This window comes from Salmo salar, chromosome ssa28, assembly GCF_905237065.1.
Source record: "Salmo salar chromosome ssa28, Ssal_v3.1, whole genome shotgun sequence".
Classification (NCBI taxonomy): Eukaryota; Metazoa; Chordata; class Actinopteri; order Salmoniformes; family Salmonidae; genus Salmo; species Salmo salar.
The window spans coordinates 7,476,257-7,495,434 of NC_059469.1; the positions used below are offsets into that span (position 1 = coordinate 7,476,257).

The 19,178-nt window shown below is 43.5% G+C and overlaps 1 protein-coding gene across 8 annotated transcripts in view; it reads right to left on the minus strand.

Moving 5' to 3' along the window:
* Nucleotides 1–17,866: 17,866 nt before the first annotated feature.
* pcdh15b (protocadherin-related 15b) overlaps nucleotides 17,867–19,178 on the minus strand; it is a 214,516-nt gene continuing 213,204 nt past the window's right edge. For 6 of the 8 annotated variants that reach the window (XM_014179323.2, XM_014179316.2, XM_014179321.2 and 3 more), the window contains one exon: nucleotides 18,947–19,078. Coding sequence is in view for 2 of the 8 variants with exons in the window: in XM_014179329.2 (XP_014034804.2) it covers nucleotides 18,509–19,078 (570 nt within the window). In the remaining 6 variants the exon portion in view is untranslated. Of the gene's footprint in view, nucleotides 19,079–19,178 lie in introns of all 8 variants that reach the window. The other 2 variants (XM_014179329.2, XM_014179328.2) reach the window with 1 other exon arrangement.

Sequence of the window (19,178 nt, forward strand, 5' to 3'; positions counted from 1 at the left end):
CACTGGATATCATAAGGTGAATGCACCAATTTGTAAGTCGCTCTGGATAAGAGCGTCTGCTAAATGACTTAAATGTAAATGTAAATAAGAAACTAGCTCCCTGGTATACAGAAAATACACGAGCTCTGAAGCAAGCTTCCAGAAAATTGGAACGGAAATGGCGCCACACCAAACTGGAAGTCTTCCGACTAGCTTGGAAAGACAGTACCGTGCAGTATCGAAGAGCCCTCACTGCTGCTCGATCATCCTATTTTTCCAACTTAATTGAGGGAAATAAAAACAATCCGAAATTTCTTTTTGATACTGTTGCAAAGCTAACTAAAAAGCAGCATTCCCCAAGAGAGGATGGCTTTCACTTCAGCAGTAATACATTCATGAACTTCTTTGAGGAAAAGATCATGATCATTAGAAAGCAAATTACGGACTCATCTTTAAATCTGCGTATTCCTCCAAAGCTCCGTTGTCCTGAGTCTGCACAACTCTGCCAGGACCTAGGATCAAGGGAGACACTAAAGTGTTTTAGTACTATATCTCTTGACACAATGATGAAAATAATCATGGCCTCTAAACCTTCAAGCTGCATACTGGAACCTATTCCAACTAAACTACTGAAAGAGCTGCTTCCTGTGCTTGGCCCTCCTATGTTGAACATAATAAACGGTTCTCTATCCACCGGATGTGTACCAAACTCACTAAAGTGGCAGTAATAAAGCCTCTCTTGAAAAAGCCAAACCTTGACCCAGAAAATATAAAAAAAACTATCGGCCTATATCGAATCTCCCATTCCTCTCAAAAATTTTAGAAAAAGCTGTTGCGCAGCAACTGACTGCCTTCCTGAAGACAAACAATGTATACGAAACGCTTCAGTCTGGTTTTAGACCCCATCATAGCACTGAGACTGCACTTGTGAAGGTGGTAAATTACCTTTTAATGATGTCAGACCGAGGCTCTGCATCTGTCCTCGTGCTCCTAGATCTTAGTGCTGCTTTTGATACCATCGATCACCACATTCTTTTAGAGAGATTGGAAACCCAAATTGGTCTACACGGACAAGTTCTGGCCTGGTTTAGATCTTATCTGTCGGAAAGATATCAGTTTGTCTCTGTGAATGGTTTGTCCTCTGACAAATCAACTGTAAATTTCGGTGTTCCTCAAGGTTCCGTTTTAGGACCACTATTGTTTTCACTATATATTTTACCTCTTGGGGATGTCTTTGAAAAACATAATGTTACATTTCACTGCTATGCGGATGACACACAGCTGTACATTTCAATGAAACATGGTGAAGCCCCAAAATTGCCCTCGCTACAAGCCTGTGTTTCAGACATAAGGAAGTGGATGGCTACAAACTTTCTACTTTTAAACTCGGACAAAACAGAGATGCTTGTTCTAGGTCCCAAGAAACAAAGAGATCTTCTGTTAAATCTGACAATTAATCTTGATGGTTGTACAGTCATCTCCAATAAAACCGTGAAGGACCTCGGCGTTACTCTGGACCCTGATCTCTCTTTTGAAGAACACATCAAGACTGTTTCAAGGGCAGCTTTTTTTTCCATCTACGTAACATTGCAAAAATCAGAAACTTTCTGTCCACAAATGATGCAGAAAAATTTATCCATGCTTTTGTTACTTCTAGGTTGGACTACTGCAATGCTCTACTTTCCGGCTACCCGGATAAAGCACTAAATAAACTTCAGTTAGTGCTAAATACGGCTGCTAGAATCCTGACTAGAACAAAAAAATTGGATCATATTACTCCAGTGTTAGCCTCCCTACACTGGCTTCCTGTTAAGGCAAGGGCTGATTTCAAGGTTTTACTGCTAACCTATAATGCATTACATGGGCTTGCTCCTACCTATCTTTCCGATTTGGTCCTGCCGTACATACCTACACGTACGCTACGGTCACAAGACGCAGGCCTCCTAATTGTCCCTAGAATTTCTAAACAAACAGCTGGAGGCAGGGCTTTCTCCTATAGAGCTCCATTTTTATGGAATAGTCTGCCTACCCATGTGAGAGATGCAGACTCGGTCTCAACCTTTAAGTCTTTACTGAAGACTCATCTCTTCAGTGGGTCCTATGATTGAGTGTAGTCTGGCCCAGGAGTGTGAAGGTGAACGGAAAGGCTCTGAAGCAACGAACCGCCCTTGCTGTCTCTGCCTGGCCGGTTCCTTCTCTCCACTGGGATTCTCTGCCTCTAACCCTATTACAGGGGCTGAGTCACTGGCTTATTGGTGTTCTTCCATGCCGTCCCTAGGAGGGGTGCGTCACTTGAGTGGGTTGAGTCACTGATGTTGTCTTCCTGTCTGGGTTGGCGCTCCCCCTTGGGTTGTGCCGTGGCGGAGATCTTTGTGGGCTATACTCGGCCTTGTCTCAGGATGGTAAGTTGGTGGTTGAAGATATCCCTCTAGTGGTGTGGGGGCTGCGCTTTGGCAAAGTGGGTGGGGTTATATCCTTCCTGTTTGGCCCTGTCCGGGGGTATCATCGGATGGGGCCACAGTGTCTCCTGACCCCTCCTGTCTCAGCCTCCAGTATTTATGCTGCAGTAGTTTATGTGTCGGGGGGCTAGGGTCAGGCTGTTATATCTGGAGTATTTCTCCTGTCTTATCTGGTGTCCTGTGTGAATTTAAGTATGCTCTCTCTAATTCTCTCTTTCTCTCTTTCTTTCTTTCTCTCTCTCTCTCGGAGGACCTGAGCCCTAGGACCATGCCTCAGGACTACCTGACATGATGACTCCTTGCTGTCCCCAGTCCACCTGGCCGTGCTGCTGCTCCAGTTTCAACTGTTCTGCCTGCGGCTATGGAACCCTGACCTGTTCACCGGACATGCTACCTGTCCCAGACCTGCTGTTTTCAACTCTCTAGAGACAGCAGGAGCGGTAGAGATACTCTCAATGATCGGCTATGAAAAGCCAACTGACATTTACTCTTGAGGTGCTGACTTGTTGCACCCTCGACAACTGTGATTATTATTATTTGACCATACTGGTCATTTATGAACATTTGAACATCTTGGCCATGTTCTGTTATAATCTGCACCCGGCACAGCCAGAAGAGGACTGGCCACCCCTCATAGCCTGGTTCCTTTCTAGGTTTCTTACTAGGTTTTGGCTTTTCTAGGGAGTTTTTGCTAGCCACCGTGCTTCTACACCTGCATTGCTTGCTGTTTGGGGTTTTTGGCTGGGTTTCTGTACTGCACTTTGAGATATCAGCTGATGTACGAAGGGCTATATAAATAAATTTGATATGATTTGATTTGATATTTACTGCAGCCCTCATCCTCCACATACAACACCCGTTCTGCCAGTCACATTCTGTTAAAGGTCCCCAGAGCACACACATCCCTGGTCGCTCGTCTTTTCAGTTCGCTGCAGCTAGGAACTGGAACAAGCTGCAAACAAACACTCAAACTCGACAGTTTTATCTTACAGTTGTGGCTGCTTTGCGTGATGTATTGTTGTTTCTACTTTCTTGCCCTTTGTGCTGCTGCCATGTTGTGTTGCTACCATGTTGTTGTCATGTTGTGTTGCTGCCATGCTATGTTGTTGTCTTAGGTTTCTCTTTATGTAGTGTTGTGTTGTCTCTCTTGTCGTGATCTGTGTTTTGTCCTATATTTTTATTTTGTTTGTTATTTTTAATCCCAGCCCCTATCCCTGCAGGAGGCCTTTTGCCAGACCGTCATCGTAAATAAGAATTTGTTCTTAATTCACTTGTCTAGTTAAATAAAGGTTAAATAAAATATATAAATATAAGATGCACTGCGATACAGAGCCTTAGACCGCTGCGCCACTCGGGTGGCCAAAGAATGCCAGACTTTGATGACAAAATTTGCTCACAAGAAGGACTGCCGTGCCACCTTCCTGTTCAAGTGACCACAGCACAACAAGGTGAGTCCAAAAATGTCTTGTATGGTGCTGCATAAATGATGAAACATGTCAGGGAGATATATATACTGTAGCTAAGAAATTAATACTAAGTGTATGTTGTGTAGTAAGCTGTTAGTAGCCCATGTGCCTCACCCTAATAATTTGGTCCTTTTCCCCCTCATTACTTAGCCTACTGTTCTGACTTGGTGGTGCACACGTAGCCTATAGCCTGTTTTAAAGATTGTATAACATCAAATATTTTAAAGAGCTTTCATTGTCTGCTTATATGCCCCCTTTATTCATCCTACGGTTCTGACTTGGTGTACAGGGAGAATACTGTAAGAACAGTCCATGTTCTGAATTCTGTCACTGTACATTTCAAAAGTGCTGAACACATAATTAAATTGACTATGTTCGTCCTTGCTCGCTCATTAATGTCTTAATCGAAATTACAGATTCCCTCTTATCCGATCATCATTTCCTTATGCCATAGTTTGTACATCTCAATTGTCAGTAGAAACCACATTTGATTAAGCAAGTCAGCCATATCAGTTGTTTTTAAAAAGGCAGTAAATGAGGCTGAATTAACTGTTTCGCTGCCAGACAAGGCTCTGCTGATAGCCAGGTATAGTGGTGGTAAGGATTCACTCCATGTTGCTGAAAAGAAAGCTCTGCTGTTGGTATAGCTTTATGTAGGCTCTAACAGTGTGTGGGCACTATTTGTCACCATTATAGTGCAATTCATGTATTGTTTAGTTGCTTTGCTGGCACGCATCCCATTTTGTAAGATTTACGTGCTAAAATCACCATTGGTATCATCTATGGTCTCATCTACTGCAACAAATGGGGCTGCAGTAATCATCAATGTCCTTTCTAATCACGTCACTGACTGCTTCAATCAAATCATTCTGTTTGATGTACCTGAATACACTAGACACTTGGTGGAAGTCTCCAAGTGTCTAGCTAACCTTTCGTCTTTTTCAGCAAAGGCATACAATAACTCCACATAGTTGCCACCTTTACACGAGCTTGTGCTCTCATCGTTATTGCAAAATGATAACTTGTTTCCCTAGGTAGCATGTTGTTCTAATAAGGTCCTTCAACATATCAGGGTTTTTCTTTACCTTAACATTGTGTAAGTTCACTTGTTTTTGCTGCTCACCTTTTCTGATGTTTTGATGCAGTTTTTGATCCAAATTATTGAGATTTTATTAATTGACAATTTTCTTAACAGCTTTAAAAAAAAAATCACAAGGTAAGCACTGCCTAGCCTGCCTGCACATCCCTGTCGACAAGCCAATGGCAACTCAACTCAATTGATGAAGAACCCTCTCCATCGAGCTAGAGAACCGTCAGTATGGTTGAATAAAAGGTGCATGAATCATAAAGTAGTACCAGATGAATATGGGCTTAACATCATTAGCAAACTGAGGGAATGATTATACAAAGGGATATAAAATAGGACAAGTATATATTATTTAGGACTTCCATTCTACAATCAGTATTATAACAAAGGGCTCTTACTTCAGCATATCACGCCCAAAGGAAAGAAGGAAGGAAACGGACCACCCTGTGGCATCACCAAGCCACCCTGTGGCAGAAGGAGCATGCTGCTCATATGGGAAACAGAGGAGTGAAAAGACTTCCACCGAAGTCGATGCCTCTCCTTGTTCGGACGGCGTTCGGCAGTCGGCGTCGCCGGTCTTCTAGCCATCATCGATCTACTTTTCATTTTCCATTTGTTTTGTCTTGTCTTCCCACACACCTGGTTTCAATTCCATCATTACATGTTGTGTATTTAACCCTCTGTTCCCCCCATGTCCTTGTCTGAAATAGTTTATTGTAAGTGCTTGTGCACGTATGCTGGTGTGTGACGGGTTTTGATACCCATTGTTTGTTTTTTCTATTTTTATGGTGGTTTTTATTTTTATTATTATTAATTATTTTATTATTAAACTGCTCCATTGGAACACAGTTTTTGCTCTCCTGCGCCTGACTTCTCTGCCGCCAGTACGCACCCTTGACATTCTAATCCTATTCCAGACCAACGATCTATTCCAGACTACCACTCAAAACCCCTTACAACTGTTCTACAGTAAATCCTCACAATCACAAGTACTTCTCTGCCACTGCCACCTCTATTTTCGGTGACTTCTGACCCATTTCTGCAGTACAGTTGACAATCATGACTATAAATGCTAAAAAGCCCAACTTACTGAAGCACATATTCTTCCCAGCACTCTCTCTTGGTCTCTGCCTACTCACAGGAATCCTCTCAGTATCCCTCACCCTGTAACCATCTTCCTCTAACACTCTTCACTGCTTCGGCATACGACACTTTCTGTACTACTCTAACCCAGGCAACCTTAACCTGCCTCTCTCCTGCCTCCGATCCCCACAGCTAACACACACAACTTTCTCCACCAATACTACACATTACTTCGTCTCATGCATTCCTGCACATTTCTCACATCTAGGAATCTCCCTCCTACATACTGCTGCAACATTCCCATAAACTTGAAACCTATAACATTTTCAGAAACAAAAGAACTCACTGGATAACTTACACTTCCTAACTTGACCTTGTAGAGCAAAGACATCAAAACTCAGCAAGACAGACAATGTTTTCTCTATTTCCCCACGCTCTCCACCGGATCAGCGTTGCACAAAACGGCGGGCGTCACATACACACTTTCAATGGTGCCCTGCTCCGGTGAGCAAAGCATGTCACATCTCTTGTCCCTAATCACGTGATTCAGACTGCCCGCTCCCTCTGGACTGAAGAAACACAAATCATCACTAGTCCACTCTGAGTTATTCTCACCAACTCAACAGTCCCCAACGTATTCTCCTACCAACCTGACACCACACATGGATCAGTCAAAATGCAAGCATCCATTCTCTATACAAATCTCACTCCCACTGGGCCAGAATCATCCTTCGCATCCGAACAGCAGGTACTACGTCCATACTCTCGTCATGTTCCATCTCCACTAGAGCATGTATCCCTCTTTTTGCACTTGATGCCAACCTTCCTCACCACACCGCTTCCCTCTACACTCAACTTGTTCTCAGCGGTCATCACTGCACCTGCCACCACAATTAATTCACCCTCACGTTCACTTTCCTTCTCTAGCTCTTCCAAAAGTTCTGTGCGATCCTCCATTCCATATTCCCTCAAAACATATTCCACATTTCTCCTTTTTTCCCATCCACTGTCTTTCCTTCACCAGATCTTCCAGAAGGCTTGTGCAAACCCCACTCCATATTTATTGATAATATGTTCTACTTTCTTTTTTCCTTGTCCGCCATCTTTCCGGGCTGTCTAGCTTCCACCTATTCCTTCTCACAATTCGTCCAGATCATCATCAAATCAAATCAAATCAAATTTATTTTTATATAGCCCTTCGTACATCAGCTGATATTCTCAAAGTGCTGTACAGAAACCCAGCCTAAAACCCCAAACAGCAAGCAAAGCATGTGAAATGGTATTTGTAGTTCTTTATGATAGCCACATTAGCAGCTAATTAGCGTTTACATTTTTTTTTGGGGGGGGGGGGGGTAAATACAGAGGAATATATTGATAAGTCACCTTGTCCTAGAGAGATTTACATGGTTATCAAAACGTCACTCCGGGGTAAGCCTACGTGAAACACAGCCCTTATTTTAAGTGTTTCTAAAATTCCCCCCCTGGAACTCCCTTCCATCTCATGTTGCTCAAATGAACAGCAAACCTGGTTTTAAAAAAACAATAAAGCAACACGGCACAAAGCCTATCCCCTATTTAACTTAGATAGGCTGTTTGTATGTATTGATATGTAGGCTACGTGTGCCTTTTTAAATGTATGTAGTTCTGTCCTTGAGCTGTTCTTGTCTATTAATGTTCTGTATTATGTCATGTTTCATGCTTTGTGTGGACCCCAGGAAGAGTTAATGGGGATCCTAATAAAATACCAAATACCCTATGGGAAAAATGAATGGTGGAAAAACGATTAGGACCACTTCCTTGTTTGACCACTAGGTTTTATGGGTCAGAACAAAAATTCAGGAGAGAAGATCAGACTTGAATGAAACACTTTAACTAGTTGCCTTGAATGCAGCTCCATAACAAGCATCAGCTGCAACTCATTTCTAATCAGCCTCCACACCTGTCCTCACTCTTCTTAAATCACCACTGCCACCCTACTTAAACCTGACCAAACTAACAGTTTTTGTCTTTTGTTCTCCTCTTTTTGATGCTGTGTGTTACGAGCCTTATCAAGTTTTGTGATCTAGTATGGCTTAGGTTCTTCCAAGGATCTCCTTGGGGAAATGCCATCACCACAGCAGCCTAACTATCATGGCCTGACAATGATGTCTACCTGAAACTCCAAACCAAACTCTACAGAGTCCACCCCCCTGGATCCTTCATCTGCAGCCCTCGGCTTCACCTGGTCCATTCTTATTCCCTTCCTGAATCCTCATTCTCACACCCATTAAATTTCCTCAATACATTTTCTAAACTCATTTCAATGTCTGGTCCTTAAAACTCAACAACTCAGGATTAAGACGTCTGATAGCCCTGCTCTTGCCACTCACTAGTGGCACAGTCCAAGAGGATTGAGAACTCAAAAGCGTGTTTCTCAAAAGAATACTCTGTCGACAGAGCCCCTCATATGCCTCGGACATGCGTTGTTGCACCCTGGAGTGCACATGACACGCACGTACTGGCATTTTCCACCTCTAAAGCACGCTTTCATGTCTATCCAGACTGACTCCCAGACTGATAGAAGGGACAACCCTCTGGGAGTTTTTGAAAACACACTACTAGTGGTCGAAGTGCTAGCAGACCCCTGACAACGGTGATGCCTTATGCTTTCTCATCTATGCCTGACACTCCATCCCTCATCTTAAAGCCTCTCGATGGGCAGGGAAGGAGATCACTCTCCTGCTTTACAACCAGCCCTGGCAACTACCGTTACGTAGGGATCTTTTGAGGCTTGCAAACGAGGAGATTTCCCACCCTCACCCAGGTACCGTGGGACTGGCCTTGAGAGGATGAACTTGAATGTGACAGGTCTGCCACTCAAGGTCATTTATACTATCCAAAGTGCCAGAACCCCTTCTACACACTCACTCTATGAACAAGTGGAGAGTTTTTTTTTGAAGTGTTGTGACTCAAGGCAGATCATTCCTTACCTATTGCATGCTTTGTATCTGAGGTTCTATGCTTTTTGCAGGATCTTTTGGACAGAGGGAAGGTTTTCTCCACTGTAAAGGTCTATTTAGCCACTATCTCGACCTGTCATATAGATTTTGACAATACACAGTATTGTCTTGGGACCTGTCTATAGTGCTTGAGGCTTTTCACAGCAGCCTTTTGAGCTGCTGGAAAGCGTGGAGATGATATCTCCCTCCTTCAAAACAGCTTTACTTTTTGCCTGAAAGCAAGTGAGCAACCTGCACGCACTGTCAGTCCACCATTCGCGCTTCAGTTTCCCCCAGGGGTTATCCAAGGTAACCTTGTTACCTCACCCCGCCTTTTTGCCTAAGGTTAGTGATAATTATCATTGCCTTGCCTTAGTTTGTGGCTTTCCACCCTCCGCCCTTCACTTCTTCAGAAGAAGAGTGTCTCCACCGTTTATGTCCAGTATGCGCTTTGCATATTTACTTAGAACGAGAGCATTACGTAAGAGTGACCAACTCTTTGTGTCTTGGGCACCTCCATGCTAGGGTAGGCCCCTCTCTTGTTTACACCTATCCCATTGGATATTGGAGGCTATTGTATTGTCTTTTAATAGCTTACAGATTTACAGCCCCCGGAAGGCCTGAGGGGCTCTTTCCACCAGAGGTATGGTTACCTCTTGGGCACTATTCAAAGGCATCTCTTTGTTGAGATTTGGTATGCAGCATGTTGGGCCACCCCTCATATATTTGAGGTTTTTACCAACTGCATGCCATTGCACCTTCGTTGGCGCGTACTGCCTGTCGTCAGTGTGGGAGCCTCTGAGGGGTGATGCTGTTGGGACTACCCTGAGTTCAGAGAGCATGTCTGCTATACTAGAGTTGGCCATATCCCACTGTGATACATCAAATATTTGAAAGAGAACTCCGTTACTTTCGTAACCCTGGTTCTCTGATAATACGACTGAGTTGGATCACCACATTTCCCTGCTCGCAAGAGCACAAGGAAGAGCCATGCTTGAGAATAACCAGAGGGTGAGCGAGTGGCACCTTTTATAAAGAGGAGCTCGCTTAATTCGCCAGTCGACTTGTCTGTCTCCGACAGACGTTGTGGGATTGATTCTTCCTAGTAGTGATCTGCCTTCGAGCGAATCTCATAGTGATGCATCTCACTTATATGATCAGAGAACCGGGGTTAGGAAATAACATTGAGTTCTCTGTTGTGGTGAAGCCAGGTAGTCTACAATATCTTTTCACCTGTGGAAAACAATATGTTTAAAACACTATTTTCATTGTGTAAAGAGGACATTATTTGACCCAATGAGTGTAATTCTAATGTCTGAGCAGGAGACATGCATAAAGCACCCTCTCATTAACTGGGCCCGACTGTGCCAAGCTTATATTTTTCTATAGGCCTTGCGTTTTGAGATATAATAAAACGCTTGGGTGTGATGCCATCAACATTATTTACTCTGTGTATGTTTGTGGGTGAAGGGAGATCAAGAACATCTCTCAAATGCTACCTTAGACTGCATGCACACTACATCAATTATAAAGCACCCAGAGTCTACAACATATAGTTTAGAAAAACAGAAATACTAAGAAAAAAATCTATACTCGGTACTGGAAAAATGGCTGTAATGCGGGTTTCAATTTTCACATAGTCCTGCCGTCATACAGTGTGACAGAAATGGGAAAAATATGGGGATGAAATTGGGATACGACTGGGAAAATATACAAACTGTTAGATGTGGTTCATCTCTAGTGAGTTTAAACAAGTGAAACAGTAGAATATGACCACCGAGATATTATCCACCTGCAGTCAACATCTCTGAAGCTACTGTGTGCTGTGTTTTGTCCGGTGTGTGTGTGCGCGAATGTGCGTGCATGCATCCTATTGCATGCATGAGTTCCAGTCAACACCAGCTCCCACTTCTGTATTGAACTTTACTGTAGCTCCAGGTTCTGTATTCTGACACTCGGAACGTCTCCCTCTGATCTTCCTGCTAATTATAGAATTTAAAGGGACCATGATGATCTGTTATTCCAAATCGGCAAGCTTGTAATTATTCACTTCATTATTTATTTTGGATGTTTGTTTGAAATATTTCAATGGGGATCCATCATGTGAAGATCAAAGGGGATAATGTCATTAAAGTCATGAGGCAGGTTACAGGTAATCTTGTAATCATTTTTAAGTGTTAATTAGATTGCCTCTCCTTGTAAGTTCTCTCTCGCGCTCTCTCTCTCTCTCTTGGCGGGGGTTCAAGAGCAGTGTAATTCACTTGTTTTCTCCTACGACTGCACTTATGTGGAAGAAAACACACCGCTCAGTGTGAGAGCTTTGTCAGTGTGACGCAGCCTGCTGGTGAAAAGTCAACTTTGAGTAGATCAGGGCACATTTAGAACAGTATGGTACTCTACCTGTGAAGTTAAGTGTTAATTAACAAAGGTCTACACAAGTCATTCCTATGCAGAGGTGAACCGTTTGTTTTGCAGGACGTGACTGTCACTATATCATGCAATTAAAAACAATTGATATAACTGGCACTTAATTAAACATGTTTACTGCCTGTAATCAAACCAATTGATTAGATACCAGGGGTCGATGTAATGCAAAGTTCATCAGCTCCATCTACTGGTGAACAGCAGTTACTACAGAAATCAGTATCACCACACATCAGAGTCCTTTCAATTCCTTTATCTCTCAGGGCTCTCTCCACATAACCTAACATAGCAGGCGTAAAATAAACACCCTTCTTTCTTTCTGGTCCTGCCGAGAGAGAAAAAAACGTCTTTACTGTTCTACCAATCCAGTAAATGTGCAGGAGGAGTTAAGATGGAGTGTCGCCTCGTTAAAGTCCAAAAGCAGAAGTCGGCTATATAAACGCAACATGCAACAATTTCAAAGATTTTACTGAGTTCAGTTCATATAAGGAAATTAGTCAATTGAAATATATTCATTAGGCCCTAATCTATGGACTTCACATGAATTGGAATATACATATGCATCTGTTGGTCACAGATACCTTTTTTTAAAAGGTAAGGTCGTCGATCAGAAAACCAGTCAGTATCTGTGGTGACCATCCTTTGGCTCATGCAGAATGACAAATCTCCTTCGCATAGAGTTGATCAGGATGATGATTGTGGCCTGTGGAATGTTGTCCCACTCCTCTTCAATGGCTGTGCGAAGTTTCCGGATATTGGCACACTGTCGTGCATCAAAGCTGGGACCGAGAGACTGAAAAACAGCTTCTATCTCAAGGGCATCAGACTGTTAAACAACCATCACTAACATTGAGTGGCTGCTGCCAACATACTGACTCAAATCTCTAGCCACTTTAATAATTAAAAATTGGATTTAATAAATGTATCACTAGCCACTTTAAACAATGGCACTTCATATAATGTTTACATACCCTACATTACTCATCTCATATGTATATACTGTACTCTATACCATCTACTGCATCTTGCCTATGCCGTTCGGCCATCGCTCATCCATATATTTTTATGTACATATTCTTATTCATTCCTTTACACTTGTGTGTATAAGGTAGTTGATGTGAAATTGTTAGATTACTTGTTAGATATTACTGCAAGGTCGGAACTAGAAGCACAAGAATTTCGCTACACTCGCATTAACATCTGCTAACCATGTCTATGTGAAAAATACAATTTGATTTGATTCGATTTTTTGTCGTACATGTCGATCCAGAGCACCCCAAACATTCTCAATGGGTGACATGTCTGTTGAGTTTGCAGGCCATGGAAGAACTGGAACATTTTCAGCTTCCAGGAATTGTGTACAGATCCTTGCGACATGGGGCCATGCATTATCATGCTGAAACATGAGGTGATGGCGGTGGATGAATGGCTCGACAATGGGCCTCATGTTCTCATCACTGTATCTCTGTGCATTCAAATTGCCATTGATAAAATGCAATTGTGTTCGCTGGCCGTAGCCTATGCCTGCCCATACCATAACCCCACCGCCACCATGGGGCACTCTGTTCACAATGTTGACATCAGCAAACCGCTCGTCCACACAACGCTGTCTGCCATCTGCCCGGTACAGTTGAAACCAGGATTCATCCGGAAAGAGCACACTTCTCCAGCGTGCCAGTTGCCATCGAAGGTGAGCATTTGCCCACTGAAGTTGGTTACAATGCAGAACTGCAGTCAGGTCAAGGCCCTGGTGAACACGACGAGCATGTAGATGAGCTTCCCTTAGACGGTTTCTGACAGTTTGTGCAGAAATTCTTTGGTTGTGCAAACTCACAGATTCATCAGCTGTCGGGGGTGGCTGGTCTCAGACGATCTCGCAGGTGAAGGAGCCGGATGAAGAGGTCCTGGGCTAGTGGGCTTACACGTGGTCTGCGGTTGTGAGACCGGTTGGACGTACTGCCAAATTCTCAAAAGATTATGTTGGAGGCGGTGTAGTAGTCAAAATGATCACTATTTAATGAAATATCTAGATTTGTAGCTAACTTTAAAATAATTCACCATGGGGAACGAATTTGATCATAATAAACACATTTCTTAGCCCAAAATAGCCACCTAAAATGTTTTTGGGGCCATTCTGCCCATTGTAATTTACATATGCTTTCTAAGGCAGACCAGGGCTTTTGGCACCGCTAGGTTGCTACACAGTAGCTGACCAGCATAGCTTATAACTTCACGTTCCAGACCGGACATTGGGGGCCGGTGAAAACCGAATGCATCCAGTTGTTTCCGACCTGTTGAGGGTGCTCGCTACAGTGGATAAAGAAAAGTAAAATGTACAGTGTCAGATGCCATCTAGTGGATCACTTGAGAACACTGTGATTCTTCAAAAAGCCTGAAATAAACAGCATAAACTGTTGTTTGACCTCTGGCAAATCCACAAGCGGCTCCTTATATCTTAAGCGGACATTGCCATTGGCTGCACAGAGTCGCATTAACAGAAATCCAATGCAGCGTTGTTTACAAGTTGGAACAGTGAGATGTAATCTACACCTCCATTAGGATGATAGACACCCTCATTATTTAGTTGAGTCATTTTTCATTTTGAGTGTAGTTATTTCCATATACACTGTAGCCTCATAGCCTTGGGAAGTATGGTTGCCGAGGGTGCTGTAGCACCCCCAGATAAATCAAAATTAAATAAATAATAATTGTATTACTCCTGTATGAACCGAAACATTTGCATAATATTGCGTCAGCCTGAAGTAAAACGTGACTTAAATAAAAGAGTTCACATATTCTCTGGCAAGAAGACTTAACATGAATCTATGGTAAACTCAGGAAAACTGTGCGATTCTCCCCTAGTATTTCTCACATCCAGGAGAATGTTGAAATGTTTAAATGGATTGGGGCTGAAAGCTTCCCTGGTTGTCAAGGAAACTAATTTGTCAACAAGCCAGAGAAAGAGAGAAGTGGTGATGGTGCTGGAGCAAAGAGCAGAGTCAATTTTGGAGATTGGTTTTTCTCTCCCCGTGTATGGAAATTATAATCAGATGGGAGGACTCCGGCTCCCAGAAGGCTTTGCCCTGCAGGAAAAATGCTCAACACCCCATTAGCATCATCAGCCTGTGGGAGCAAAGAGTACAGTGAGACTGGTTGCAGCAGTTGGGATGTGTGTGTTGCATGAGTGTGTTTGTTGTGTGTGTGTGTGTGTGTGTGTGTGTGTGTGTGTGTGTGTTGTGTCTGTGTGAGTGAGTGCATGTGTGCTAAGGTGCAGAGAATCAGATCAGGCATTTCATGTTTAGCAGTATTTTAGATAGAAACTGTCTCTGAGCCTGTTGGTATCAGACCTCATGCTCCTATACCGTCTGTCCGACGGTAAGGGAGTAAACAACTCTGTGTGGGACCTTTGATAATGCTACAGGCTTTTCTCAGGCACCAAGAAGATATCCTGGATAGGTGGTTGCACGGGCCCAGTGATGTACTGGGCCATCTTCACCACCCACCTGAGGGCCTTGCGGTTATTGACGGAGCAATTCCCGTACCAGGCCATGACGCAATCGGTCAGGATGCTGTCGATGGTGCAGCGGTAGGTAGTATTTGGAGTTTTCTTCAGCCGCCTTAGGAAGTAGAGACGCTGTTGCGCCCTCTTGACAAGAGAGATGGTGTTGTTGGTCCATGACAAGTCCTCTGTGATGTGGACACCGAGGAATGTAAAACTGCTGACTCTCTCTACTGCAGTCCCGTTGATGTGGATTGGGGCATGTTCCCTATTTTGCTTCCTGAAGTCAACAATCAGCTCCTTTGTTTTGCTGATGTTGAGGGAGAGGTTGTTGTTGTCCTGGCACCACAATGCCAGTTCACTTACCCCCTCCCTATAGGCTGACTCATCATTGTTGGTTAGCAGGCAGGGGGCTGAGGATACACCCCTGGGGGGGCCCTGTGTTAAGAGTCAGTTTGGAGGAGGTGTGGTTGCCAATCCTCACAGCCTGTGAGGTAGTCCAGGATCCAGTTGCAGGGGGTGGTGTCCAGACCCAGATGTCTGAGAAGATGCCCGCCAGCTGGTCAGCACACACTCTGAGAACGCGGCCAGGGAGTCCATCTGGGTCGACGGCTTTGTCACAGTATTCCCTCTTTTGAGAGTTTTCCTCAAGTCAGCCTTGGAGAGCGAAAGCACCTGGTCGTCTGGAACAGCGAGAGTCTTCCTGGATGGCTCGGAATTGTCTGCCTCAAATAGAGCATAGAATGTGTAAAGCTCGTCTGGGAAGGAGGCTTCGGTGGGCACCACACAGCTGGATTTGCCTTTGTAGTCCGTGATAGTCTGTAGTCCTTGCCACATGCATCGCGTGTCTGAGTTGTCGAACATCAATTCAAGTTTGAGTCTGTATTGAGTCTTTATGCGAGAGCCTAATGGATTTGTAGAGCTCGAACCTGCTTGCCCTATACGCGTCGCACACCCTCAAGTCATCAGGGTTCCTTCTGCTGACAGTGAATGCTTCAGTATGGGTTCTCAGCATGGTATGGATATCTTTGTTCTTCCAGGGTTTTTGGTTGGGGTATGTCCAGATTGTTATTGTGGGTACATCATCAACACATTTCCTAAAGAGGCCTGTGACTGACAATGTATATTCCTCAATGTTGATGGATGAGTCCTGGCAGTATTCTCAAAGCAATCCTACAGATTGTCTGCCTCCTCTGTCCAGTGCCTCACTATTCTCTGTATTGGTGGCTCCCTTCTGAGTTTCTGCTTGTAGGCAGGGAGTAGGAACAGAGACCCGTGATTTGATTGGCCGATGTGGGGGTGGGGGATGGCTTTGTACGCGTCACGGATGTTTGTATATACATGATCCAACATGTATGCTTCCTCTCGTGGGGCAGGATACATGTTGGTGATATTTTGGGAAGAATGTTTTAAATGTGTTTGGTTAAAGTCACCTGCGACAAAGACTGTTCCGGGTGAGAGGATTCTTGCTGGCTAATGATCTTGTACAGTTCTCTGACAGCCGCCGCAGTGTTTGCTTGTGGCGGTATGTATACAGCTGTGATAATAACACGTGAATTCACTCAGCAAATAGTGGGGTCGTCGTTTAAGCGTCAGAAACTCCAGGTCCGGAGAACAGGAGATGTTTTCAATTTCGGTACACCAGGAATTGTTGATGAGGAAACATACCCCTCCCCCTTACTCTTACCAGATGCCGCTGTTCGATCCATACGGAAAATGGAAAAGCCATCTGGTTGAATAGAGTCTAGTGTATCATCCGTAAAGCATGTCTTTGTAAAACCAAAAGACACAGCATTCCCTGATGTCCCGCTGTGATTGAAGCCTTGCCCTGAGTTCACAAAGTTTATTTTCCAGTGATTGGACATTAGCCATCAGGATACTTGGAAGAGGAGGCCGTGTAGCCCATCTGGGAGGCTGAGAGATAAGTCTGTAGCTTCTGATTCATGGTCCAGAAGTGTTTGTCAGTTGTAGGAAATTATTGCACGACCATTCTGAGCAAACAAAGTAATAATTAACCAAAGTTACTATAGAAAAAGAAAAGTCGAGCAGGGACCGGCAAGACTACGAACCGTTATCTCTTTATCAATTGAGTTAAAGCAGCTGATTCAGACAGCACATTTCACAGGTTTGCCACTTTGAACAATACTGTTACTGGATATTTCTGTTGCTATTGGCTAGGATTACACTTATGGTGAATGGAATTAAATAACAATACAAAACAAATAGTTTAACATGTTAGAAATATTGGCATTATTGATATGTGACAACAAGTGAGCTTTGGGCATACTTGATTCAATTAAAAGTTGACCATGTAGAAATAGATAAGCTTTGCGTATGTAGACATGTAGATATGATTCCAGAGCCAAAGCACACTACTTCTCAGCTCATATAATTCTCCTCAGGATTAATGAGGCTAACCATCCTCTGACTAACGCAGAGATAATAAGCCCAAATTAATTCACTGTGTACGCACTGGCATCGCTATAGTCAGGCAATTTAGTTAAATCAATAATATGGATGTTTGATATATTCTCCTTCCAGAAACTATTAAAAAGAAACACTTTCTTCTTAAGTTCTCTATCTCTAGTGAATAGTAACCAAAGTACTTGAGGTAATCGATATCATACTGCTGATTCTCAGAGCAAAAGCAAACACATGGACATTTAACTGACTGCAATATCAAATTTTAACTGGGCATAGAATAGACTGGGTTTTTGAACTTGGCATACTTCTCGCTGCAAACAAATTGATGTTTTATTATTTCAGAGAGGGGGAAAGGACTAGATGAATAAAACTAGCATAATTTTTGGTGAGAAATGTTTATTTCTGTAGCCATCATCAGGTTGGTAGCCAGACAGATGAAGGTGTGTTTGATATATCAGCACCAGAACAAAGATTACTGCATTGCTTTATGTGCTTATAAACATCACTTGGCCAGTACAAATATCGATTCAAAACAAGACCACAACCAGAATTGTTATTTCAAGACGTGTCAAATATGCAGTATGCCCACAAACAAGATAGTATTTAAATTCTCCCTAAAAAAATGTAACAATCTGTATAAAAATGGAAAAACAAAATAACAATGGATTCAAGTCTGAGTGACTTTTATGATTGGGATGTCTCCAAAGCACAACTATAGGCCCAGGTGGACAGCAAGTGCATCCCTAATCAATACATCTTCATGTCTCCCAGCCATTCTTATCCCGTTTTCTATGGAAACAACATTCTAGAAGTGGCTATATTAGGAAAATAGCATGTCAGCTCAACATTTTGAAGAAACTGTATTTAAAAGAAACATACCTTACTGGTTGCAAAAACTTTTAAATGAATGTAGCTACATTTAGAGTAGCACATTTTATAAGATTACGCCAATTACTTTTGTACTGTAAAAGCAAACCAGTGGATTACTGATAAAGAAAGACATTATATTGAAATTAAGTGCAATTCAATTTAGCTTTATGCCATATAATTGGGGACAATACTAAAAAGTACAATTTGTCACATACTGTAGCAAAGTGGAAATACAAAAGTCACAGTTTTGTCATTGGTATGTGCAGATTGTTCCAAGGCCCCATCCATAGCTCCTCCTCATCGGACTGTGTGCGATCGCTCTGAGATTCTAAAGGTTCTCTCACGTCCTCATTGTCCACTGGTGACTCCTGCTCCTCAGCGTTCCGGGTTCTCTCGCTCCTGGCCTTGGCGATGTTGGACTTTGACGCTATGCTCTCTGGGCCAGTGGTGCTGGAGGCCAGGGAGCCGCTGGAGGGCTGGGTGTTGAGGGTCTTGTCGAACGAGGATGTGGTCGCCACGGGGCTGTTGAGGGGCAGTCTCTCCTCGTGAGTCACGGCCAGTTTGTCCAGTTTCTTAAAGTGCTTGCCCAGCCGCACCGGGGAGTTGACCTTGATGTTGTTTGAGTGGACACCCCGGCGGGTGCGTATGACTGAGCCGTTCTGCGCCAGGTACACGCTGCCATTGATGTTGCTGTGGTTGGTCAGGTTAGACAGACGGTTTCTTTGGGGCTCCGGAGCGCTGTCCTCCCCCGTCGAACTAGTCTCATACTCCCTGTCCACCACCAGCTTAATCCGCTTCTTCCTCCCGTACTGAACAACACAAACAAACAAATAAACAGAAGGCAGATATATGAGAGACATGAAGCCTAACACCACGACATCATTAGAGATGGGTTCACACCATTTGACG